The sequence below is a fragment of the Diabrotica virgifera genome, chromosome 10, assembly GCF_917563875.1.
Source record: "Diabrotica virgifera virgifera chromosome 10, PGI_DIABVI_V3a".
In the NCBI taxonomy this organism is placed as follows: Eukaryota; Metazoa; Arthropoda; class Insecta; order Coleoptera; family Chrysomelidae; genus Diabrotica; species Diabrotica virgifera.
In genome coordinates this window covers 143,900,045-143,925,009 of record NC_065452.1, presented here as the reverse complement: position 1 = coordinate 143,925,009, position 24,965 = coordinate 143,900,045, and the positions used below count along the sequence as shown (strand labels likewise).

Here is a 24,965-nt window from a genome sequence, read left to right as displayed (position 1 = left end):
TTACGTAAAAGTTGGGGAACAGACAGAACCATAAAATAAAAATATTTTCAAATATACAGGGTCACCCGTATTGACAGGGTGACACAAACTTATGTTTTTTAAATAGAACACCCTGTATATTTTTAGATTTTTGGATTCTCCTTGATGTCTTCTTTCTATGATATGAATATAGGGTCTTGTAATATTATACGAGGTAGTTTAAAAGATAATTACGTTTTATTGTTAATTTGCTAACAATAGACTTCTATTGTTCTGTTGTATAGTTCACTCATAGCCTGTATCTCCAGATGGTTTCCGTGTACACGCCAAGTACGTTTTCGAGCAACATACTTCTCAAAATCTTCAGTAACATAAGGTTCAAAGTAGTCTCGGTTTTGTACGATGTAGTTCATACAATCTTGTCCGACTTGAAAGTGGAATTCTTGATCTCCAAAAACTTGGTCAGCAATTGAGCGAAATAAACAAGCCCCATCTTCATTCATATTTTTTATTTCATACCCTAAACTCGACATGCACCTTGCAAAGATGGCATCCCTCTGAAAAGATAAATAGAGGGTGGGGCATTAGTATGACAAAGTCCAATTACTCGTTTGTCGTAAGAGATACGAAAAAAAGTTATTTACGTAAAAGTTGGGGAACAGACAGAACCATAACATAAAAATATTTTCAAATATACAGGGTCACCCGTATTGACAGGGTGACATAAACTTATGTTTTTTAAATAGAACACCCTGTATATTTTTAGATTTTTGGATTCTCCTTGATGTCTTCTTTCTATGATATGAATATAGGGTTTTGTAATATTATACGAGGTAGTTTAAAAGATAATTACGTTTTATTGTTAATTTGATAACAATAGACTTCTATTGTTCTGTTGTATAGTTCACTCATAGCCTGTATCTCCAGATGGTTTCCGTGTACATGCCAAGTACGTTTTCAAGCAACATACTTCTCAAAATCTTCAGTAACATAAGGTTCAAAGTAGTCTCGGTTTTGTACAATGTAGTTCATACAATCTTGTCTGACTTGAAAGTGGAATTCTTGATCTCCAAAAACTTGGTCAGCAATTGAGCGAAATAAACAAGCCCCATCTTCATTCATATTTTTTATTTCATACCCTAAACTCGACATGCACCTTGCAAAGATGGCATCCCTCTGAAAAGATAAATACAGGGTGGGGTATTAGTGTGACAAAGTCCAATTACTCGTTTGTCGTAAGATATACGAAAAAAAGTTATTTAGGTAAAAGTTGGGGAACAGACAGAACCATAGCATAAAAATATTTTCAAATATACAGGGTCACCCGTATTGACAGAGTGACACAAACTTATGTTTTTTAAATAAAACACCCTGTATATTTTTAGATTTTTGGATTCTCCTCGATGTCTTCTTTCTCAAAATATAGCGTTTTGTAATATTATACGAGGTAGTTTAAAAGATAATTACGTTTTATTGTTAATTTCGTAGCAACATTCACACCCTGTAGAATTGTAGTGATTTGACATCCAAGTTTCTATTTATGGTCAAACGATTTTTAATATAGTCTACTATTGTTAAACATTAATAATATAGCGAAAAGTTTAATATTAATATACACGGTTGGTCAAAACTCAGAGTGAGTATTTTCTGAGTTTTCTTAAATAGAACACCCTGTATTTTAGTATTCTAATGAAATTATATTTTTTGGTACTTTTTTATTTCGTAAGCATTCCCTATACCTAAGTGCTTTAATTTTTGAGTTATTTGTGATTCTTTAATTAAAACATTAATTGTAACAAAAATCACGCGAAATTTTATTAGGTGGCTGTGCAAATATTCAATCAAAAATAATTTAAAAAAAAAGTAGATATTAATCTAAACCGATCCTTAATGTATTATTATTGGATGAGATATCCAAATACCTACGTAGTTAAGATTATTGGTGCGTAAAATATTAATAAAGACATACAACAGTCTACCTAGTTGGCTATGGCAATAAATTTGCTAAAACATTTGACATTATACTATTTTTATAGGTCCAGTTGCTTTGTTACCATTACTAATATGATTGTTTCTAATGAGTAATTGATGAGTAACTGATCAATTTGGTTTTTGTGCTAGGGGAGTATAACAAAAATGTGCTATAAGCAATAAGAATTTTTCATCAGCAATTCCATGATAGACGAAAACCAAGAAGAGAAACTTTTGAAAGTACACTAAAACGATTTTAATAGTCTAGATAGTTAGATTATAAGAACGTTCTTCCTAATATGCAGATCCTAGTTACACTAAGGATTATATTTAATTCATTTTATTCATCTACAATAGTTTTTATTCGTTCAGGTTTCTCGTAATTTAAGTATCCAGTCCGTTGAAACCGTTTTAGTATACTTTCAAAAGTTTCTCTTCTTGGTTTTCGTTTATCAGGGAATTGCTTATGAAAAATTCTTATTGCTAGTAGCACATTTTTGTTATACTCTCCTAGCACAAAAACCATTTTGATCAGTTACTCATTAGTTACTTATTAAACAAATATGAGTAATGGTAATAAACTAACTGGAACTATAAAAATAGTATAGTGTCAAATGTTTTAGCAAATTTATTGTCATAGCCAACTAGGTAGAATCTTGTATGTTTTTATTCATATTTTATTCACCAACAATCTTAACTACGTAGGTATTTGGATATTTCATCCAATATTAATAAATTAAGGATCAGTCTAGATTAATATCTACTTTTTTTTGAAAAATTATTTTTGATTGAATATTTGCACAACCACCTAATAAATTTTCACGTAATTTTTGTTGCAATTAATGTTTTAATTAAAGAATCACGAATAACTCAAAAATTAAAGCACTTAAGTATAGGGAATGCTTAAGAAATAAAAAAGTAGGGGAAGTCGGGGCAAAGTGAACCAGTTAAGATTTGTCATATAATATGACTTATACGAAAATAATAATTACGACTATTTTTTGTTCATACGATAGCAGAACCATTTGGCTACATAATCCAATACCTAAAAACTAAATATGTAACAGTTTTATGTAATATGCTGTAAACATATTTCCCAAAAGTCGCAAAAAGTTCACTTTGCCCCTCAGGCGGGGCAAAGTGAACTTTGGTATTGGGGCAAAGTAAAACATATCAGATCAATTAAATATTTAATCAAGAAAACAATTAAACAAACTTAAAACATAAAAGATTCTATATAAACTGGATTTTTCCATATCTGAGTCTTTTAGAGCGAAGCTTTCCCATGATTTGAGATGCAGTTATTACCGAGATATCATCTACCTCTGGAAAGACGAAGATGTTCCAGTTTCCTCTGTACTGTCTCATAAATTTTACTTCATACCCGTTTTTTAATGGATCTTTAACTTGGGCAACAAATTCTTTTTTTATTTTATCATTAGTTAGTTGAACTAATATAAAATTTTTCGTTTTACTGCAACTTTTTTCTCATAATTCCTGTCATTTGACATATTCTACATGTTCCACTCATTAAAACGCCCATCTGGTGATAAATAGCAGTCTGATTTTTGCATGAGAGTTTAATCTCTGTTCGAAGAGTTTGAGTCTGTTCTGTCGGACAAAATAAATGTGCCGTTTTCGTGGTGTGACCGTTCCAAATTTTTAACCTGTTCCACAATTAAAACTGCCCCTGTTCCAGTGTTCCCATATACCAAAGTTTATCCGACTAGACACCCTTAAGCTATTAACAAATTTTCAGCTTGCTATTAATCAACTTTTTTTTCATACGCGGGATCCAGACCTATAATATATCTATAGTAGTTTTTTTTATCCGGTTTAATTTTAGACGATACAAGAATTAGTAAATTAATTTCGGATAATTATTAAACCGAGATTTACAAATCCCGACTAAATATAGTATCTAACCTTCAACCTTCAATAAACACCTTCTACAAATCTATCTACTACAAAACAATAGTGGGGGCAAAGTGAACCTAGGATCACTTTGCCCCTTGCGAAAAACTTCACTTTACCCCACACTGGTACTTTTTTGACATTTGATGTTAATGTGAAACTGTCATCTTCGTTTTCTTGCAAAACTATCTCTAATTAGCTGATTAACATAATAGATTAACAACGTTTGAATGCAATAATAACTAGTTGAGTTATACATTAGATTACACACTTACCAGATTAGAATTTTACCACGATAAAATAAAAATTACATCCACAACTTAGCAGCTTTCGTCTAACGTGTTCTCGTCGTAAGCGCAATGTTACCAACTAAAATATCTTAAATTTACGTTTGAAACTGTATTACTGGCGCGAATAATTTAAAATTTAAAAAGATAGTTCACTTTGCCCCAACGGTTCACTTTGCCCCGACTTCCCCTACCATAAAATATCATTTCCTTAGAATACTAAAATACAGGGTGTTCCATTTAAGAAAACTCATAAAATACTCATTCCGAGTTTTGACCAACCCTGTATATTAATATTAAACTTTTCGCTATATTATTAATGTTTAACAATAGTATACTATATTAAAAATCGTTTGACCATAAATAGAAACTTTGATGTCAAATCACAACAATTCTACAGGGTGTGAATGTTGCTACGAAATTAAAAATAAAACGTAGTTATCTTTTAATCTACCTCGTATAATATTACAAAACCCTATATTTTGAGAAAGAAGAAATCGAGGGGAATCAAAAAATGTAAAAATATACAGGGTGTTCCATTTAAAAAAACATAAGTTTGTGTCAACCTGTCAATACGGGTAACCCTGTATATCTGAAAATATTTTTAAATTATAGTACTATCCGTGCCCCAACTTTTACCTAAATAACTTTTTTTTTGTATCTCTTACGACAAACGAGTAATTGGACTTTGTCACACTAATGCCCACCCTGTACTGATGTAGAGCAGAAATATGTGATTTAATATTTTTTTCACTCTAATATGTCTTCAATTCTACCAACAGTGAAGGAATAGAACAAAGTGATATATCAGCTTAACAAAATAAAGCAGGGGGAACAGACTGTCTAGTTAATGAGCAGATTAAACATGCAGGTACAGCTTTACAGCAAAGAGTGTATCACCTGATAAAACAGATTTGGATAAAAGAATTAATGCCTAAAGAATGAGAAAAAGGATTAATTGTTCCTATATTTAAAAAAAGAAACCCAAAAGTTTGTGAAAACTACAGAGGTATTACTTTTCTAAATGTGGTTTATAAGATCTTGACCACAATGATAAATAAAACATTGATGGAGCATACGGAAATCAAAATAGGAGAATATCAAAATGGTTTTAGGAGAGGAAGATCTACTGTAGATGTCATATACATAGTGACTCAGGCTATCAAGAAATTCTACGAATACGACATGTGGCTGCATATTCTTTTCATCTTCATTGACTTCAAGCAACATTTGACAACATTGAGAGACCAGAAGTAGTAAACGATATGAGGAAAATAGAAGTACCTGGAAAGATAATAAGATAGAAATGACGATGAAAAAATCAAAAGCATCAGTATTAACACCGACAGAACAACAGAAGAATTTGACTACAATACAGGAGTAAGACAAGGAGATACGCTGTCAACTACGTCCTTTAACATAACTTTCGATGCCATAATTACGAGGTGCAAACTCAAGGGGATGATCATCAACAATTCAGTCCAGATAGTACCATATGCTGATGACCTAGCAGTGCTGGTGAGAGACAGAAAAAGCTTAGAGGACATAACTAGACAAATTGAAAAGGAAGCAGTGAAAAGAGGCATATAATAAATGAAGAGAAAACTAAATACATAAAAATAGAGAGAGAAAACAAAAATATAGAGGAGTGACATATCAAAATCGGGAATTATAATTTTGAAATAGTAATTTTCAATACTTACACAATTAACAACAAAAATGAAAGAAATAGAGAGATTACCAACAGAATACAAGCAGGTCATAAAAGTATTTTGAAAAACAAAAAAATCAACAGAGATACGAAAATCCAAGTATACAGTGGTAACATATGAGGCAGAAACCATGAGCCTAACAAAGGGAAGAAGAAAAGTTAAAAATATTTGAGTGGAAAATGCCAAGAAGAATTTATGGACCAAAAAAACAGTGTAAGGAGATTATGAAAGCTCCTGAATTCAGAAATAAAAGATATATTAGGAGGTAAGGAATAAATCATCCAATGACCAACACACACAATATCTCAAGTTTTCTGAGAACCCAACTAAAATAAGAGAATACATATATGATTTATATAAAAAAAGTTAAAAAAAATATTATATAACAGCAAATTTGGTGTAATATTTTGAATTCTAAATTTTACAAATACTACTATATTATATTTTTTTAAGGATCTATTACTTTTGCAGTTACTCTATGTTTAAAATATAAAATATTTTTATAATTTATTACCTTAGCCCATTCCTCATCTGTAAGGTGAAGCTTTCCTTTAAAAAAGCTTTCATCATATTCGTCTTCGCTATTGAATCCAGTGCAGTCTTCTTTAATTTCAATCTCATTGTTATTGCAAGGAGTTTCTACAGGAGAAGCGTCCACAGGTGAAGGAGTATTGGGTTCATGCAAGGGTTCCGGCAATATATCACGCTTTAGTGTAATGCGCTCTCTCTTTTGTTCCCTCCTGACTTCTCTCTTTTGCTCCCGTACACTTTCTCTATCTCTTGGTCTTTCTGATTCTTTGTAGCGTTTATGGAAACGCTCCTTTCTTTCATTTTTGCTGCAACAATAGCAATATTATAGATTATACAAAAAAGTTAATCATGTTCTACATTTAAAATTACAAATAATACATCAAATTGTATTATTATTGGAATGTAATAATTGGAATGCATTAGATAAATACAGATTTTAGACAATTCTGCCGTGCTAGGCCCAAAGGCGGTAACCTACATTAAATTTACTACAAAATTTTTAGCTCAAAAATAATGCATAAAGCTAAGAAACACTGAGTCAGACCTTTTAACAAATCTGGCTTTATTAAACATGGAAAACTTAACTAGCAAATATTGGAGAATAAAAAATTCACCACCACTAACAGATGCATTCATTAAAACCAGGAATTATACAAATTTACACAACAGTAAATTATTACCAATTTATAAATTTCCGTATAAAACTTTGATAAAAAAACCAAGAATCATAATTCCTAAATATACAGAATCAAATCATTTAAATAATATTTTAGTAAAATCTATACTGAGCGACTTTGTGGATTACACAGTAATTTACACAGACGGTTCTAAAAATCAAACAGGTGTAGGATGTGCTATGTATGTGCAAAATACCCATCAACATAATAATTACAATTATCTATTATTAGTCGTATTATACAGCTGAGATTATAGCCATCGAAAAAGCTCAAGAATGGATCAAAGAGATAATATTGAAAAAGCTGTGATAATAAAAGACTTCAGATCTGCAATATATGCAATTGAAAACACTGATTTTAGTTCATACAAATAAAAAATTTTATGTAATATAAAAAATAATTTGTCTAAAGTGGAAGTAGTATTTATATGGGCAAAAGGGCATGCCGGTATACTGGGTAATGAGAAAGTGGATGAGTTGGCCAAAGATGCAATAAATGACGTCAAAGTTAGAATAAATAAAATATGGAAAAATATTTCAAGCATATCAAAAAATTTATATTTTTCTTTTCATCGAGAACTTCCTCCGCCACCTGAATACATATTTAAGTATAACCTGCCAAAGCAAGATATTTCTACTATTGTCAGATTAAAAACTCGACACGGAAAATATGAGGCACATCTGCACAAATTAGGAATAGTTAATTCATCAGTCTGTTTTTGTGATAATGTTTCGATTAGAAATTTGAACCATATTTTCTTTGAATGCAAAATTAACGAGAGATATATAAATCAATTATATTACAATTTACGACAAACACAAGTTCATTTTCCAATTAGTATAGAATATCTATGAAGTTGTCATAAAATGGAAATATTTAAATTACTCATAAACTACTTGAAAGAAACAAATATAATCATTTAAGTGAAATAGGTATAAATATAACAAAACTAATAAATTGAGGTAAAAATAAAATAAAAATTTGTGGCTAACGGACCCGCATCCAAGCCATTTTTTCACACACACACACACACATATACATTTTAGTCTAGTCGCAACATAGGGGGTCTCGTGGGCATTTTTAGGTCGCCGCGATTTATGGTGGTATTATAGGTTTTTTGGGTCGCTGAATCCAATGGAAGTGGTCTGGAAGCCCAAATATGGTGCGTTTAATTGTTATTAACAAATTATGGTAAAATTAGGTATTTTTCAGGAATTATTATTAGAAGCCCTGTAAATAAATTCATAGTGTTAAGGTCTTCTCTAGTCTATTTTTGGTCGCTGAATCGAGTGCGACTAGTCGCGATTACTCAAAATATGTTCTTATTTTGTTAATAACAAAATAATTGTTTATTCGCCGAAAACCTCGAAATAATGAGCTATCTACAGCAAGTTTGTAGTCTTTTTCATAGTATTTTATAAGCTAAATCGATTGCCACTAGTCGTGATAGCTTAAACCACGCTCTGACTTTGTTATTAATAAATTATTGCAAAAATAACGGTTTATAGTACGTTTACTCACGGTTTTTGCTCTAAATTTTAAAAAACCACTTGGATTGACACGTAGCTAACATGTCAAACAAAACAAGTGATATTGTGCCGATGTGTGCTTTTACCCTGGGAGTGAGTTTCACCCCTTTTCGGGGGTGAACAAAGAAACCTTTAAAATAAGTCCGGAAGTGGATAAACTGATTAATTCTAAGCAACTTTTGTTCTATTCAGTTTTTCACCAAGTCAATATTTTTCGAGTTATTTGCGAGTGAATATGTTAATTTTTTAACAAAAAACCCATGTTTTTAGACGGTTTTTCGCAAATAACTCAAAAAGTAAGCATTTTTTCAAAAAAATTTTCTTAGTAAAAATATAGAAACGAGAAATCACCCCCAAATTTTATCTCAAATGAAAGTAATCGTTACTGCTTCACAAGTTGCTTTACTTATGTTGTATTTATATGATCTGTAAGTTTCATCAGTTCGAAAGTGCTTATAAAACTACCAAAAACGTGGTTTTTTTGTTAAACAATGAACATATTCACTCGCAAATAACTCGAAAAGTATCAACTTAGTGAAAAAACTATATAGAACAAAAGTTGCTTAGAATTAATCAGTTTATCCATTTCCGGACTTATTTTAAAGGTTTCTTTTTTCAACCCCAAAAAGGGGTGAAACTCACCACCAGGGTAAAAGCACACTTCAGCACAATATCACTTGTTTTGTTTGGCATGTTAGCTACGTGTGTGCCAAATTTCATGTCAATCCAAGTGGTTTTTTAAAATTTAGAGCAAAAACCGTGAGTAAACGTAATATAAACCGTTATTTTTGCAATAATTTATTAATAACAAAGTCGGAATGTGGTTTAAGCTATCACGACTAGTGGCAATCGATTTAGCGTATAAAAATACTAGCGACCAAAAATACACCAGAGAAGACCTTAACATTATCAATTTCTTTACAGGGCTTCTAATAATACCTGAAAAATACCTAATTTTACCATGATTTATTAATAACAATTAAATGCACCTATTTGGGCTTTCAGACCACTTCCATTGGATTCAGCGACCCAAAAAAAACTATAATACCACCATCAAATCACGGCGAGCTAGAATTTCCCACGTTACCCCCTACCCCCTATGTTGCGACCAGACTATTTGACAAAAGGCTGGGAAAATTAACTTAAAAATTGAATGCTAAAATTTTGGCATAAACAGCCTTAACGTAACCTAAAGCAAATCGTAAAGTAATTTTTAAATTCCGTTGATATTAAAAAAATAAAACAATGTTCACACAATATACAATTAATATATAAATGTAAAAAAGATAAATGAATGATGAAATTGTATGGTTTTAATTGCTTCTATTTAAATATAAAAATATTATTTTTCCTTAGGTTAAAACTTTTATTTTTTTTATACCTACTTTTTAGTTGTAAATTATTGTACCTACATCAGAATTCCAGTATAATGTAAATAGTTTGGTAATATTTATTTGAAAATTTTACTGAAACTAGGTCATTTGTTTATCTAGTTATTAATTGTGGTGATCACTGTATTTCTTAAATTAATACAAGATTTGTTTGTTTTGCTTTATTAATAGACAACTTAAAAACAATAAAATTTTAAATCTATTATGAAGTTCCAATTTCCAATTTATTTATTTATTTATTTATTACGGGATGTCCCCATTTTTACAAATAACAAAAATAAAGTATCCTAACCATAACACAAATACTAAACTAAGTATTAAATAAGTAATAAAAATTGTTAAACAAATGATTATAATTTAAGTAAATTGAATTTTCTGAAAATATTATTAAAATAAAAATCTCTGACAATTAAAATCAAATGAAATGAAGACTCCAAGGTAAAGGTCACTCATCTTCGACTCCTTACATACTCAGTCAGGCAGTGCTTAAATCTTACAAATCTTGTATCCACCAGATCATAAGATCCCAGTCATTTCCCAGTGTCTGAATCCTGTTAATTGGAGAGAATTTGCCATAGTTGGTGTGATAGTGTTTTATAGAAAATACGGGCATGTCTCTAAGAATTCTAGTGCTACATCTAAAGTTGATAAGACTTAATAAATCAGAACAGTCGGTGGTATGATCAAGTAGTTTATAGAGAAAAATTAAATCACATTTAGTTCTGTAGTCTTCTAAGGAACTGATATTTAGCCTTGACATTAATTGCACTGAAGACATGTTCTTTAAGTTTAATCTATAAGCACAAATCCGGAGAAACTTATTTTGAATTTTTTCAAGGGTGTAAATATGGTTAAAATAGTATGGTGACCATACTATAGAAGCATAAGACAGGATGCTACGGACGAAAGTAAGATATAAAATTCTATATGTAGGTACGGAAAGATCTCGAGAGTTTCTTGTGATAAAGCCTAGATTACGGTATGCTTTATTTGACAAATTGTTAATGTGTGGGATAAATGACAAGGAACTGTCAAATAACAATTACAAACATAGAACAATTTTACTCAAACAGACTAAACCAATAACCAATATAACCTTAAAATGTTTATAAACGGGTAGTACGCTGATGAAATGTTCATTTGGATTTGGTAGGTAATCGGGCAAGATCCTCGTGTGCATTCGGTGACTTTCGTCTCGATAGGGATGCTTTCTCACGTACGTATCGGAGTGTTACTTTAGGTAATACGTATCGAGATACGGGAGTTCAACCATTAATGCGCAAGCGCATATGTCAAAATGATACGTTATGTTTATGTATTTGTGTGCACAAAAACTCCCTAATAATTTTTTTTGTATGGATATATGCTTCAGTTTATTAAGGAAACCATTAATTATATTTTTAAATAAAGTTTTATTGAAAAAAAAAAGTAGATACCTCTAAAAAGTTTTAATAAAGACTTTAAATAATGACAAATTTTGTAACACAAAAGTATATTTATTTCAGGTGGTGTTAAATTTTCTTACCTACACCTATCGTCTAAAGTCATTTTCTTAAAATGATTTAAAGTGTAAGCATTTGACTTAATATTGCTCAATGCATATTAATGGCAGAAAGGAAGGACCTCGTAACTTACAAATTTGCATAAAATGAGTTAATTCGGTTTTCGCTTTAGAATAAGTGTAGCGGCATCTACGCACACCCAAACTTATAAGGAATCATCTGATATTTCTTACTATTCCGTGCGAATTTAAAAAAACGAAGACACGAAGTCAAACAATAGCATACAAAATTTCAATGTAAAACGAATAATGTTTAACTTGTTTTTATTTATTTTTTTTTGTATTTTGTGGTAGTCAGTGTTATCACCTCTAGTCCTTATGCAAGCTTCAGTTTGCGTGGGCACGCTCCTAATCAAATTATCAACATTTTGTTGTGGTAGGTTGCTCCATCCTTTAAAAGCAGCTTGTACTAACCCTGCGGTGTTTTGTGGATTATCCCGGCGAGCTCTAATTTTTATTTTAACCATATCCCACAAATACTCTATAGGATTAAGCTCGGGTGAGCAAGCAGGCCACTCCAAACAAGGGATACCTTCTGCTTCAATGATGTCTGTAGTCACTCTAATGGTATGTAGAGGTCCATTATCATGCAATACAATTAAATTTTCTCCTCTTTTACCTCTCCAGAGCCTGACTACAGGTTATCAACATACCTGTGAGCAGTTAAAGTTGATTGGATGAAAATTAAAGGAGTTCTTTTACTGATCACAATTCCTCTCCAGAACATTACACTTCCCCTTGTATATTTGTGAACAGATGACAGTTTCTGTTCTTGCTTGTCTTCCTCGATCTCTAAGTACACAATTTCGTGGGTTATCTGATTTTCCATCTGATTACATTAAATCTTAACTGTTTTTGAAAATAGCACATTTTATCAATTCCCAATGTTCCAGTTTTGGTGGCGAGGACACCAATTTAGGCGATCAATTTTGTGATGCCTGAATAACTCGGGAACCCATAACTGTCTCCTGCTGTATACTTCTTGGTACGAACTCTTCTTCATATCGTTTCAACTGAAAAAGTTACACCTGTACCTTTCAAAAGCTGCCTTTGAAACTGCAGGTGAGAAATGGTGGGGTGTCTTCCAGCTGACTGGACAATTAAACGATCGTGGAGAGCCGTTATTACCTTTGGCTACTTTCCCTTGTTTATTTTTGAGCTTTCCTAGTTCCTGTTACCTAGCATATGTTTTAGACAGAACGCCCTGTATTACGCCTAGCTCTGCAGCTATGTCCATCTGAAAACATTACTTTCTCCACAAGACCAATAATCTTTCCTCATTGTAAGTTCTATAACCCCACATGAGGCATACTTTCGTTTTTGGACGCAAAAGTTAGTTTATTTATTTTCGTCCAACTTGCAATTCAAGCAAATAATCTATACCGTACCGGGCTGTACTATCCGATTGTCTTATATTTTGTTTATTTTCAATAAAAACCTTTAATCTTCGCAACAATAACAAGTTTTTTCAAAAGAAATAAATATTACTTTGAAATACATGGTGATTCCATATAAGTTTGGGTGTGTGTATTAACCAGCGGTTAAAGCTGGGAAAATTTCCTGAAGGCTTTAAATTACAGAAAACGGTACTACTAAACATACTAAGATACGCCCTAAATGAAAAATGATTGGGTTTTTTTGGTCTCCTGTAAAGCAGTTCCTGCTTTATTATCATGTGAATGAGTGTATATAGGAGCACATTTTCTTTTGTTTCTTTTAGTAAATTCTCGAAATATGACATGAAGAGAGCACTATCTACTAACGAATTAATGGCTTAGAAGATGGGTGCTATTAAAAAAATTAAAGTTAGGGGCTGTAACTAAGGGATGAATATTTAGGGGATGACTTTTTCTACGCCATATGAAAGTGTATTACAAATGCAATAGACCTGTTTTGTAGCCTGGATAAATTAGTCTGGGACACCGTGTGTATGTCAAAAAATCATAATATAAAAATTGAATAACTTTTGTATCTTACATTTTTTTCTAATTCTGTAAATAAAGCAGTTTATCGGGGGGTCAAAATATAGTGGATAACCCTGTACGGTCAGAAACAGATGAAGTTTCTGATATAGAAAACATTGATTATAAAGGAATAAAAACAGATATTGCAGGTACATACATATGAAATACACGTGAATGGGAATTCTGACAATTCTGATTATAATATTCCTCTGAATCACACATTAAAACATACAAAGAAGGAAGTAGGCAAAAATAATAAATCCAAATTTGTCCAAAGTTGGGTAAACCAGATACTGCTTCATACTCAGCAGTAATTCAACATCAGTCCGATCGATATTTATAAAATATAAAAGCCAATCATGTAGACAAGTCACTTATGGAAGTTTTTTCATAAAGACTTAATTGACAGCATTCTATATTTTACAAATACTTATTAAAGCTTATAAAAAGAAACAATAATAGTGTAAGAAAAAAACGTCGGATGTGCAAAAGTAATACTATTTATTTATGATTTATATATAAAGTGTTGTGCATCTACCGCCTGAATATTTCGAAAATTTTCTTCTTAAAATTTAATTTACGTTCAAGATACAATATCGACCCATGCAACGAAGACTATTGTAACTCACTTTTGGTTGAACTGAGATAATCGCGTTTGAAAATTTTTCGCAAAGAGATCGCTCTAAGAAATGAAGATATCTTTGGAAGGAATACGCCTTACAACCTGAAATTTCTGGTATATTATATGTCATCATCATCAATGGTGCTACAGCCCTATGAAAGAGCCTCGACCTTCCCAAGTCTATTACGCCAGTCAGTCCTATCCATTGCCAACCGTTGCCAGTTTGCTGCGCCTATTTTTCTCCCATCCTCATCTACACCATCTTTCCATCTAAGTTTAGGCCTACCCCTATTTCTACTTCCCACAGGTTGTGACATAAGGATTCTTCTAGGAGGGTTGTTATGCTGTGATCTTGCTAGATGTCCTGCATATCTTAGTCGTCTTATTCTTATAAGAGATACTACGTCTTTTCCACCAAATATATGTTTATATCTGTGGTATACCTCGTAGTTGTACCTCCTCCTCCAAATACCATTTTCACAGATGCCACCGAATATGCCTCTCAGGATCCTTCGTTCAGATATAAGCAGAAGGTTTTCATCTGCCTTGGAGATGGTCCATGTCTCCGATCCATATGTCAACACTGGTTGTATAAGGGTTTTGTATATGGTTATTTTTGTTTTTTGGCTTAAGTTTCTGCTTCTCATATGTCTACTCAGTCCAAAATAGCATTTGTTCGCTAGGATTATCCTTCGCTTGATTTCTTCTGTCATGACGTTTTCCTTGGTGATCAGGGAGCCTAAGTATGTGAATTTGTCCACCACTTCAAAGGTAGAGTTATCAGCAGAGAATTGGTGACCAATGTTTATGGCTCTATTGTTGGGTGTTGATGCCACCATCTTAGTTTTCTCCTCGTTTACTGTCAGGCCCATATTTTTTGAGGCATTTGAGAAGGTGGTATACATTTCTTCTAGTTTGCGTGTTGTGCGGGCAACTAGGTCCACGTCATCGGCATATGCCAAAATTTGGGATGATTTATTAAAAATATTTCCTCTGTTGTCTATTCGGGCATCTCTAACCGCCTTTTCCAGAGCTATGTTGAAGAGGAGACACGCCAGCGCATCTCCCTGTCGCAGCCCAATACTCGTTTCAAACGCCTGTGATTTTGCAAACTTTGCAAACGACTTTACGCATTGTAGCCTTAACCAATCTTATCAGTTTGTCAGGGATGTGGAATTCATCCATGGCTTCATACAATTTATTTCTTAGGACACTATCATAGGCCGATTTAAAATCTACGAAAAGATGGTATGTGTCGATATTGAATTCATTGGGTTTTTCCAGTATTTGTCTTAGCACAAAGATCTGGTCTGTTGTTGATCGACCAGGCCTAAAACCACTTTGATATTCTCCAAGAAGCTTCTCTGAATATGCACTTAGGCGACCATATAAGATGCTCGAAAATATTTTGTAAGCTGTATTAAGGAGGGTTATTCCCCTATAGTTTCTACATTCCAATTGATCACCCTTTTTGTGTAGCGGGCAAACGATTCCAAGACACCACTCTTCCAGGATTTGTTCCTCATTCCAGGCTCTTAGTATTATTTTATATATTTGATTAGTCAGGGTAGCACCTCCATATTTAATAAGTTCCGCAGATATACCATCACTTCCTGGAGATTTATTATTTCTTAGGTGTTTTATTACGTCCCATACTTCTTGAATTGATGGAGGCTCTAATGGTGTATTGTTGGTTGCTCTTTGGTTCGGTTGATTTGGATCTTCTACTTCGATGGTAAGTAGTTTTTTATAGTGTTCCACCCACCTTTTCAATATTTCTTCTTTTGTATTATATGTAAAAGGTTTTAAAAGGTTTCATAGTTTAAACATAACAAAAAACACATTTTTTTGCTAAATTTTGAAGACTTGCTATAGTTTTCGTCGAAGCAATAAAGGAAAAAAACATACTTACTCTATACTTAGTAACAGTAAATGACGTTATCTTTGGAAGAAATACATCTTACAAATTTAAATTTCCGTTATATTATATATTAAAGGGTTTTAAGGGATTTCACAGATCAAACATAACAAAAACTAGGTTTTTTGCTAAATTTTATAGACTTACTATAGTTTTCGTCGAAACAGTTAACGAAAAAATACTTATTCGAGACTAGACTTACTAGTTTACTAGTAACAGATTTATTGAAGCAAAGCAGTGATATTTAAAAAATTATAATAAAACACATTTCTATAGTTAATCGGAATAAGTAAAATTAGAATCTTACTAGAGAAAACTATAGTAAGTCAAACAGTTTGACTCAAACTTGCAATACCTTCCGCTGTTTCTTGCAACGAAGACTACAGTAACTCAACTTACTATGGTTTTCGCCTGCAGGAGTGTGGGTCAGTAAACTTACTATACACATGCAAATGCTTTACTGGTTGCCTTAAAATTCATACCTGATTTACCATACTTTTCTACCAAATAAAGCTTAAAAAGGATAATAATACCATAATAGTAAGTCAAATGTAACGTTTTTTGAGTTACTATAGTCTTCGTTGCATGGGTCGATATGTTCCTTTATTAAAAATTGTACCCGTATTTAGCCAAAGGTGCGTACATGCACCCATCTGCTTCTCCTTTCATGAGAAACAAATTCTTTTTGGTGGTAAATTAGTCTTAATTTATGTGTTTTTAATCCAAATAAATAAATTGTCAAATGTATCTTTGTTTATTGTCTTGGCCATTAATGGGTTAAAGTATGAGAGTAGAAAAAACATTTTATGAAATATACAAGAAAAATATTGATATTTGTAAAAATTATAAGCTAATTGAAAAACAGTTGTCCTCATTTATATAGTGTTAAGATCGATTGACAAGCTTTATATTCTCACTTAGATACATTGATTTGTTATTACTGCTATCAAAGAAATATATGTCCTACTTACTATGGGGACCTCCTTGTACTTGTAGTGTTATCTGAAAGATTCTGTATCTGGATAGTACTAATATCACTTCTTCTATTTGTTCTCTCTGTAGGAGCCTACAAATAAGAATATTTAGTATTTCCTTCAATCTACATATTGTAGTGATATTGACAAGTTAATTGCTTTGTGTAAATATGTTTACTTTTAACAAGTCCCTAAATACAAATATTGAAATGTAGAAGAACCCTTTCACAAATATGCAATAATAGTAATTTTATAACTAAATAACAGTGGTTATAGGCACAAATTTCAATGTCAATATGATTTATCTATTTATAGCCTTCCATTACAAATTATGTTCATCTTTTGTGAACCTACATTCTGCTGTGTCGTATCGTTATTTTCTTCGGAACTTGCTGATGCCTTTCGGATAGCTGGTAGAATCGTCATTCTGTTTGTAGAGGAGAATCAATTAGTTTTTTTAGAATTATTATGAAATTATTTCCAAAAAGGATTAAATATGTCTGTCTACTGCCACTAACTGAAATACTCAAAAGCCTTAGCTGTCAAATGTGTCAGTGTCAACCATTAATCGAACGATTGAAGTTATCGATTATACATCGATTAATCGGATAAGTACTCAAGAATAATTCAACATCAATATTTTAAACGTGGAGAATTTTTTAGATGCGCGTTTATGAGATGATTCAGATATCATCCATTTACTTTAATAGTCTTTATTTTTTAGAATAAAGACAAACACTTCCAATATCTTATGATGATTCCAACTGGAGGGTACTGTGTTTCTTTTTTCTTTGTCTCAGAACTTACAATAAGTTCAAAGGTATAAATATTTGAATCACATAAACAGACATAAATTATATCTTTTGTTGATAAACTTTTCTATTACAAACTTTTATATTTTAAATATTAATTTAAAAAACTTCGTTAGTTTAATCGATTATTTAATTTGATTAATCGTTGCTGTCTCGCTCATTCATTAGCCAGTGTCCGTTCGTTCTTCATTGTTCATTGTTTTCGTTTTCTGTTTCACATTCACATTTCTAAATTGGGATCGAGACGTCACACGTCAGTCAGGGCAAGTCAGGGTAAGAAAATATTCTAAAAAACAGTTATTTTGAAATGTCATAGTCCTCGAAATATTTGGAATACTTGCAGACTTTTCAACTTCAAAACGATGTTTACCTATTTTGTGTTTTAATTGTTTGATGTGTATTTAAATTGTGATATTCCATCTCTATTATCCCTATTTATCCAGTGATAGTAATCTGACTACCTGTAAACATCACATTATTTTTGAACAATTTTCTCAGCAGTTGTACCATTAAATTCGAAGATGTGGGTACCCACCCATGTTCAAGTAACTGGTAAGTCTTATTTATATGTCTCTTTAATATCTCATATATGTATTAATAAAATTTGTTTTAGTTCTAAGAGCAGAGAAGCTGCTTGTCAAAGGAAAAAACAATACAAATGATTGCTTTGTTACGATTGCTTTGGGGAAAACTAAGTTTCAAACATCAATTAAGGAAAAATCTGGGCAGCTAGTGGAATGGCATGAAGAATGTGAACTGTAAGTAATAATTGCAATAATTTGACCTACTTAGTTACATACCTTCATTTCATATTTCCATATGATGAGTAATCCATGGTTTATCATATCAAGATTATTTAAATTTAGAAATTATTACTATTAATTGACTTCAATATATATGAACTCATTCCATGCATGTTGTTTATCATTTATAGAGAAAGTATACATTGATGTGTAAGGTAAATGTCCTTATATTACACTTTTTGCTAATATGAGTTAATGAGAAATTATAAATGATCTACATTTGTATTAATATATCTGATTTCTTTAATTTTCTAAATGATTTGGTGTTCAAGTTTTAGCTTTCCTTAAATAGTGTAAAAGCAGCAGAATGTGACAGATAAGTTATTTGTTTTTTTCTGTAAATATTTGTTGTTCTTTTTATGTGGTCTTTTACTAATTAAACTAATGTTTAAATTATCTCCCATCCAGTAGATATAATGTTTGTAGTACATAAACTAATAATTTTAGAAAATATATATTTTATTGTCAAAAATATAGGTATAGAAGGTTCACAAATATAGTGCAGAATGGCCTCGTAAAAATGATGGTAAAGTAATAAAAATAATCCCCCTTATAAATCTTCTATTGTTGAAAATTTGTAAGTTATCAGGACTGACAAATCCTAATTACTTTAATAATTCTGGAAATATTGAAGGTTTTAAATGCTATGAATGTGATCTTATTAACACATTCATGGACACGCTTCCCATGTATACCTGTCTTCTTATGGAGTAAGTGACTTCATATGCAGTTGTGACCATCAATGTGTTAAACTACATAAAATGTTTACCTGTTGTATAATATCCTAAACAACAATGTACATGGTACATGAAATACAACTACAGTAGAACCCCGAAAATCCGAACTAATTGGGGGGACAGCCTGTTCGGATTATCCGAAAGTTAGCCTAACTACTAATTCAAAGCTTTCATTTTCGTTGATTTTGAGTTGCAAAACGTTTTCGCAAGAGTGTGGGCAATATGTTTGGACTTAAGTTGACTACGTGAGACCCGAAGTAAGTTTATGTTTAACCTTTATAAGCACTACATATTATAGTACATATTTATTTTTAAGAAATTTTAAGTGTCAAAGTCCTAATAATCTTACATATTATTTCAATTTTCTGGTTTTACTCTGTATAATAAACATGTTTTTAAGTTTTTGTCATGAGTTTTTTAATTTTTTTCACTTTCTGTTGGTTTGGATTTGCGAACGTTTGGATTAGCGGGGTTCGGATTTGTGGGGTTCTACTGTAGTTGAAAAATAGCCTTTGAGTGAACAATTTGTTAGAAACTGTGATATCATTATCAAAATACGGCTACAATGTGGCATCAGTGGAATTGTGATAATGATAATAAAGAAGTGAAACTTGCCATTGAAAATTGTCATTTAGAAGAGGCTGTTCTCATTTAAGAGCAAAAATCAGAAACGTGTCAAAAAACCCATCTGTCGTTTAATGCCAAAGAAATAGTTAATAATGTTTTTTTAACTTTAACTGATAGGCATTTAAGTCAAACTGTAGCTATAGAAGAAAGTGCTGCTCTAACTCGAGACACCAATTTCAATTATTTGAAAAATTATTAATAATCCAGTACTCCAAAGTGTACACTATGTATAAAGAATAATTGTAGACTAAGGCTAGGCACTATAATTGTGAACCTTGTATACTTGGTATTTAGCATAATTTTTTCTTCTTTTAGTATCTCTTTCCAATTATTTGAAAAAAGATTTTCATAGATTTCAGAAAAAATTATTCATAATTCATAATTATATTCATATTCATAATTAACTATAACAATTTTAAAACATTGACTTGGATAGAAAAACAAATAAATAATCTTCTGAATGCAGAATATTTTTTGTTGTTTTTTTTACAGTTCAGATGTAAAATTTGCTCCATTTGCCTATAACTAGATTTTTAATCAAAAACATGTTCTGTTTTGCTTATTTAAAGGATGTTAGTGTATATTATTGTTTTTTTAGTGTCACTGACCATTAGAAAAAATATTTATAATATATGTCAGCACATTCCTATTAGTTTGTTGACTTTTTTACTAGAGATTTCATTCACTTCAGCTATGTTTGTCTATTGGTGATTCATTTCAAGCATAGTAAACATAAACAGATATAAATGTAATGACCATTTAATCTTTTTTACAGGATCTTTAATTGTTTTTTGTAAAATGATCATTTAGCTAGGTGTACTAAGGACCAGGCCGTATCTGTTTTGGGTTGGGTAAATCATATATATGATCCTATTTTTTGCTTTAATCACTTTGAACTATTATCAACAATAATATTTTTACTATGCAGACACTTCAAAAGGTGGGCTAATTTTTTTATTAATCAATTTATGAAAACAATTAGAAAAATTCCATTTTGTTTTCTTCTTTTTGTTGGTATATATTTTTCTTTCTTTCCTTATGTTTTTCCAGAATTGTCTGTCCAGTTTTTACTTGCACAGAGAACAGTCGGTATTACTATTGGGTTGATATATCTCAGTTGTTTAAAAAATTCGCTAGGCTGTGCTATTCAAAGCAAAAAAATAGGATCATATAAAATATGATTTACCCAAATGAAGGTGTTTCAGAACAGATACCGCCTGGTATTTTAAAATGCATCAATCATATTTACTTAATTTTGGTAATCATATAAGAATACCGGGTGTCCCAATAAGAATGGCTCTCGGCCATATCTCAGGAACCGCTTATAGTACAGCTTTGAGAAAAAAATATTTATAATAAGAGTTGCCTCGGGAAAAGCCTGGAAATTATTTTCTTAATTGTGGGTCCACCACTAGAGGGAGTAATTGAAAATCAAAAATTAAAAAATCCAAATTTTACAAAATTTCCCTAATGAAGGGACACTGTAAATCCAATCATCGTATTGTTAATGAAATTCTGCGCATATTTGATTTCACAAGTTTAAATCTACCTTTGCAAATAAGAAATAGGGGTGAGTGAGAAACTTGTTGTGAAAAAATGGCTGTAAGTCCGGTTCTGCTAAATCGAATTTTGCAAACTTGGTCTTGTTGAAGACAGATCTTTTTCATCAATGTGAGAGTTATAATGTCGAATCAGCCTAATAAGTAATATGCCAGCTAGGAGGCGTTATTTAATTTTTTTCAGAAATCTAGTTTTGTTTGGAAAATATTAAATACAAGTATGCATTTTTAATCCTGTATTATAAAATTAGATTAAATTAGCAATAGAATAGCGAAAACCGCATGTTGATACCTTTTTTCTATCTCAAGATATCTTCAAAAACGTGTTAATTTTAAATATAACTGTTACTGTCACCGGTAAACTAAGTTAAGGAAAAGTAGTGTGCTATGGAAACAACGAAGAAACATTTTCCAGATGTCAACGTATATAAGTATAATTAATTACAACAACAATAAGACAAACAACACTATAAAATATAGCAAAGAAATAAAAACAACTACTTAGTGACGACCTAAATGTTTAAATTGTTCCCCATCATTTTCGATGCAATCATTTACTACATTATTTAAGAAAACATGATCCAGAGAATATGAAGCTCAAAGCATTTCGAGAGCAGAAATTGAGACTGCTGAAAGAGTAAATGTTTGCATCGAAAATGATAGCCAACTGTTATATTTTTATAATGTTGTTTGTCTTATTGTTGTTTTAATTAATAGGGCTTTTCAACTCCTCTCATTTGTTTCGAACCTATGTCATGTATCGTATAATCTGTGTATAATATTAATACACAACATATGACGGAGGCTCGAAACAAATGAGAAGTGTTGAAAAGCCCTATTATAAACGTTGACATCTGGAAAATGTTTTTTTTGTTTTTTCCATAGCACACTACTTTTCCTTAACTTCGTTTAGCGGTAACAGTAACAGCTATGTTTTTAAATTTACACGTTTCTGAAGATATCTCGAGATAGAAAAAAGGTATCGACATGCGGTTTTCGCTATTCTATTGCTAATGTAATTTAATTTTATATAATAATAATAGGATTAAAAATGCATACTTGTATTTAAAATTTTCCAAAGAAAACTAGATTTCTGAAAAAAATTAAATAACGCCTCCTAATTGGAATATTACTTATTAGGCTGGTTCGAAATTATAACTCTTACATTAATGAAAAAGATCTGTTTTTAGCAAGACCAAGTTTGCAAAATTCGATTTAGCAGAACCGGACTTACAGCAATTTTTTCATAACAAGGTTCCCACTTACCCCCACCTCTTATTTGCAAAGGTAGACTTAAACTTGTGAAATCAAATATGCGCAAAATTTTATGAAGAATACGATGATCGGATTTCTAGTACCCCTTCATTAGGAAAATTTTGTAAAATTTAAATTTTTTAATTTTTGATATTCAATTACGCCCTCTAGCGGTGGGGTCACAATTATGAAAATAATTTCCAAGCTTTTCCCGAGGGCACTTTTGTTATAAAATTTTTTTTCTCAAAGCTGTACCATAAACGGTTCCTGAGATATGGCCAAGAGCCATTCTTATTGGGACACCTGGTACAAGGTTTTAAATTTACCTAATGCACATATGGTATATTCCTTGTTTTCTTCCATTAATTTAATTTTTTTTAGTCCCATACCAGATCAAGGAAATACAGCAGAGATCGTTTTAACAGTTTTACATCACAACTATTTGGGAATAGATGAATTTTTAGGACGTGTTAATATCCCATTAAATACGTTAGATGTGTATGAAAGACCTAAAAATAAATGGTTTACGTTACAGAGCAAACCAGGTAAGAAATTTTTGTTTTACCATGTAAGAAAATCTGTTTTTCAATAAAATAATTCGCTGCAAAACAAAATTAAGAGACATCTTATAGTTCAGTTCGTTCAGAGAGGACCATAAACCCTTACATTCGTTTCACTCTTATTAGAAATCATCAGAAGGGTATACAGGGTGGTGCAAGTTGAGGCACACATAGTACCATAATTTAAAAATATTTTCAAATATACAGGGGCGTACGTATTGACAGGGTGACACAAACTTATGTTTTTTAAATGGAACACCCTGTATATTTTCACATTTTTCGATTGTTCTCAATGTTTCCTTTCTTAAAATATATGGTTTTGTAATATTATACGAGGTAGTTTAAAAGTTAATTACGTTTTTTTGTTAATTTCGTAGCAACATCTACACCCTGTAGAATTATAGTGATTTGACATTAAATTCTCTATTAATATTCAAACGATTTTTAATATAGTCTACTACTGTTAACCATTAACAGTATAGCGAAATGTTTAATTTTAGTATAAAGGGTGGGTCGAAACTCGGAATGAGTATTTTCTTAGTTTTCTTAAATGGAACACCCTGTATTTTAGTATTGTAATGAAATGATATTTTATGGTACTTTTTTATTTCTTAAGCATTCCCTATACCTAAGTGCTTTAATTTGTAAGCTATTCGTGATTCTTTAAGCCAAACATTAATTGCAACAAAAATTACGTGAAATTTTATTAGGTGGCCGTGAATATATCCAATCAAAAATAATTTTTCGAAAAAAAATACATAATAATCTAGCCTGATCCTTAATCTATTAATATTGGATGACATATCCAAATACATTCGTAGTTAAGGTTGTTGGTGCTTAAAAATTAATCATACATACAAAATTCTCCCTAGTTGGCTATGACACAAAATTTGCTTGAACATTTGACATTATACTATTTATATAGTTCCAGTTGATTTGTTACCATCACTAATATTAATTTTTCTAATGAGGAACTGATTAAAATGGCTTTGTGCTAGGAGAGTATAACAAAATTGAGCTACTTGCAATAAAAAATTATCATCAGCAATTCCCTGATAGACGACCACCAAAAAGATAATTGAAAGTATACTAAAACGGTTTCAACAGACTAGATACTTAGATTGTAAGCACGGTTGTACTAATATGCAGATCCTCAGTGACATTTTATTACAGGATTACATTTAATTCCTGTTTTCTTCACCTACAATAGTTTTTGTTCGATCAGATTTATCATAATCTAAGTGTCCGGTTCGTTAAAATCGTTGTAGTATATTTTTAAAAGTTTCTCTTCTTAGGTGTCGTCTATCAGGGAATTTCTGATGAAAAATTCTTATTGCTAATAGCACATTTTTGTTATACTCCATTAGCACAAAAATCTTATCAGTTCCTCATTAGAAAAATTCATATTAGTAATGGTAACAAAGCAACTGGAACTATAAAAATAGTATAATGTCAAATTTTTAAGGAAATTTAGTGTCATAGCCGACTAGGAAGAATATTGTATGTTTTTATTAATATTTTGCGCACCAACAATCTTAACTACGAATTTATTTGGATATCTCATCCAATATTAATAATTTAAG

General features: G+C 31.3%; 2 protein-coding genes across 3 annotated transcripts in view; one reads left to right on the top strand and one right to left on the bottom strand.

The window, feature by feature from the left end:
* LOC126893218 (OTU domain-containing protein 5-A) overlaps nucleotides 1-17,566 on the bottom strand; it is a 55,908-nt gene extending 38,342 nt beyond the window's left edge. The window contains exons 1-3 of the mRNA XM_050663187.1: nucleotides 17,385-17,566; nucleotides 17,028-17,122; nucleotides 6,378-6,699 (exon numbers count right to left, since the gene is read on the bottom strand). Of these exons, the coding sequence (XP_050519144.1) occupies nucleotides 6,378-6,699; nucleotides 17,028-17,122; nucleotides 17,385-17,456 (489 nt within the window). The 5' untranslated portion in view covers nucleotides 17,457-17,566. The remainder of the gene's footprint in view (nucleotides 1-6,377; nucleotides 6,700-17,027; nucleotides 17,123-17,384) is intronic.
* A 450-nt stretch (nucleotides 17,567-18,016) lies between these two features.
* The window catches only part of LOC126893219 (rab11 family-interacting protein 2), a 78,977-nt gene continuing 72,028 nt past the window's right edge, over nucleotides 18,017-24,965 (top strand). Inside the window, exons 1-3 of one of the 2 annotated variants that reach the window (XM_050663189.1) lie at nucleotides 18,017-18,394; nucleotides 18,456-18,600; nucleotides 23,204-23,367. In XM_050663189.1, the coding sequence (XP_050519146.1) occupies nucleotides 18,364-18,394; nucleotides 18,456-18,600; nucleotides 23,204-23,367 (340 nt within the window). In that variant the 5' untranslated portion in view covers nucleotides 18,017-18,363. The remainder of the gene's footprint in view (nucleotides 18,395-18,455; nucleotides 18,601-23,203; nucleotides 23,368-24,965) is intronic. The other variant, XM_050663188.1, reaches the window with a different exon arrangement.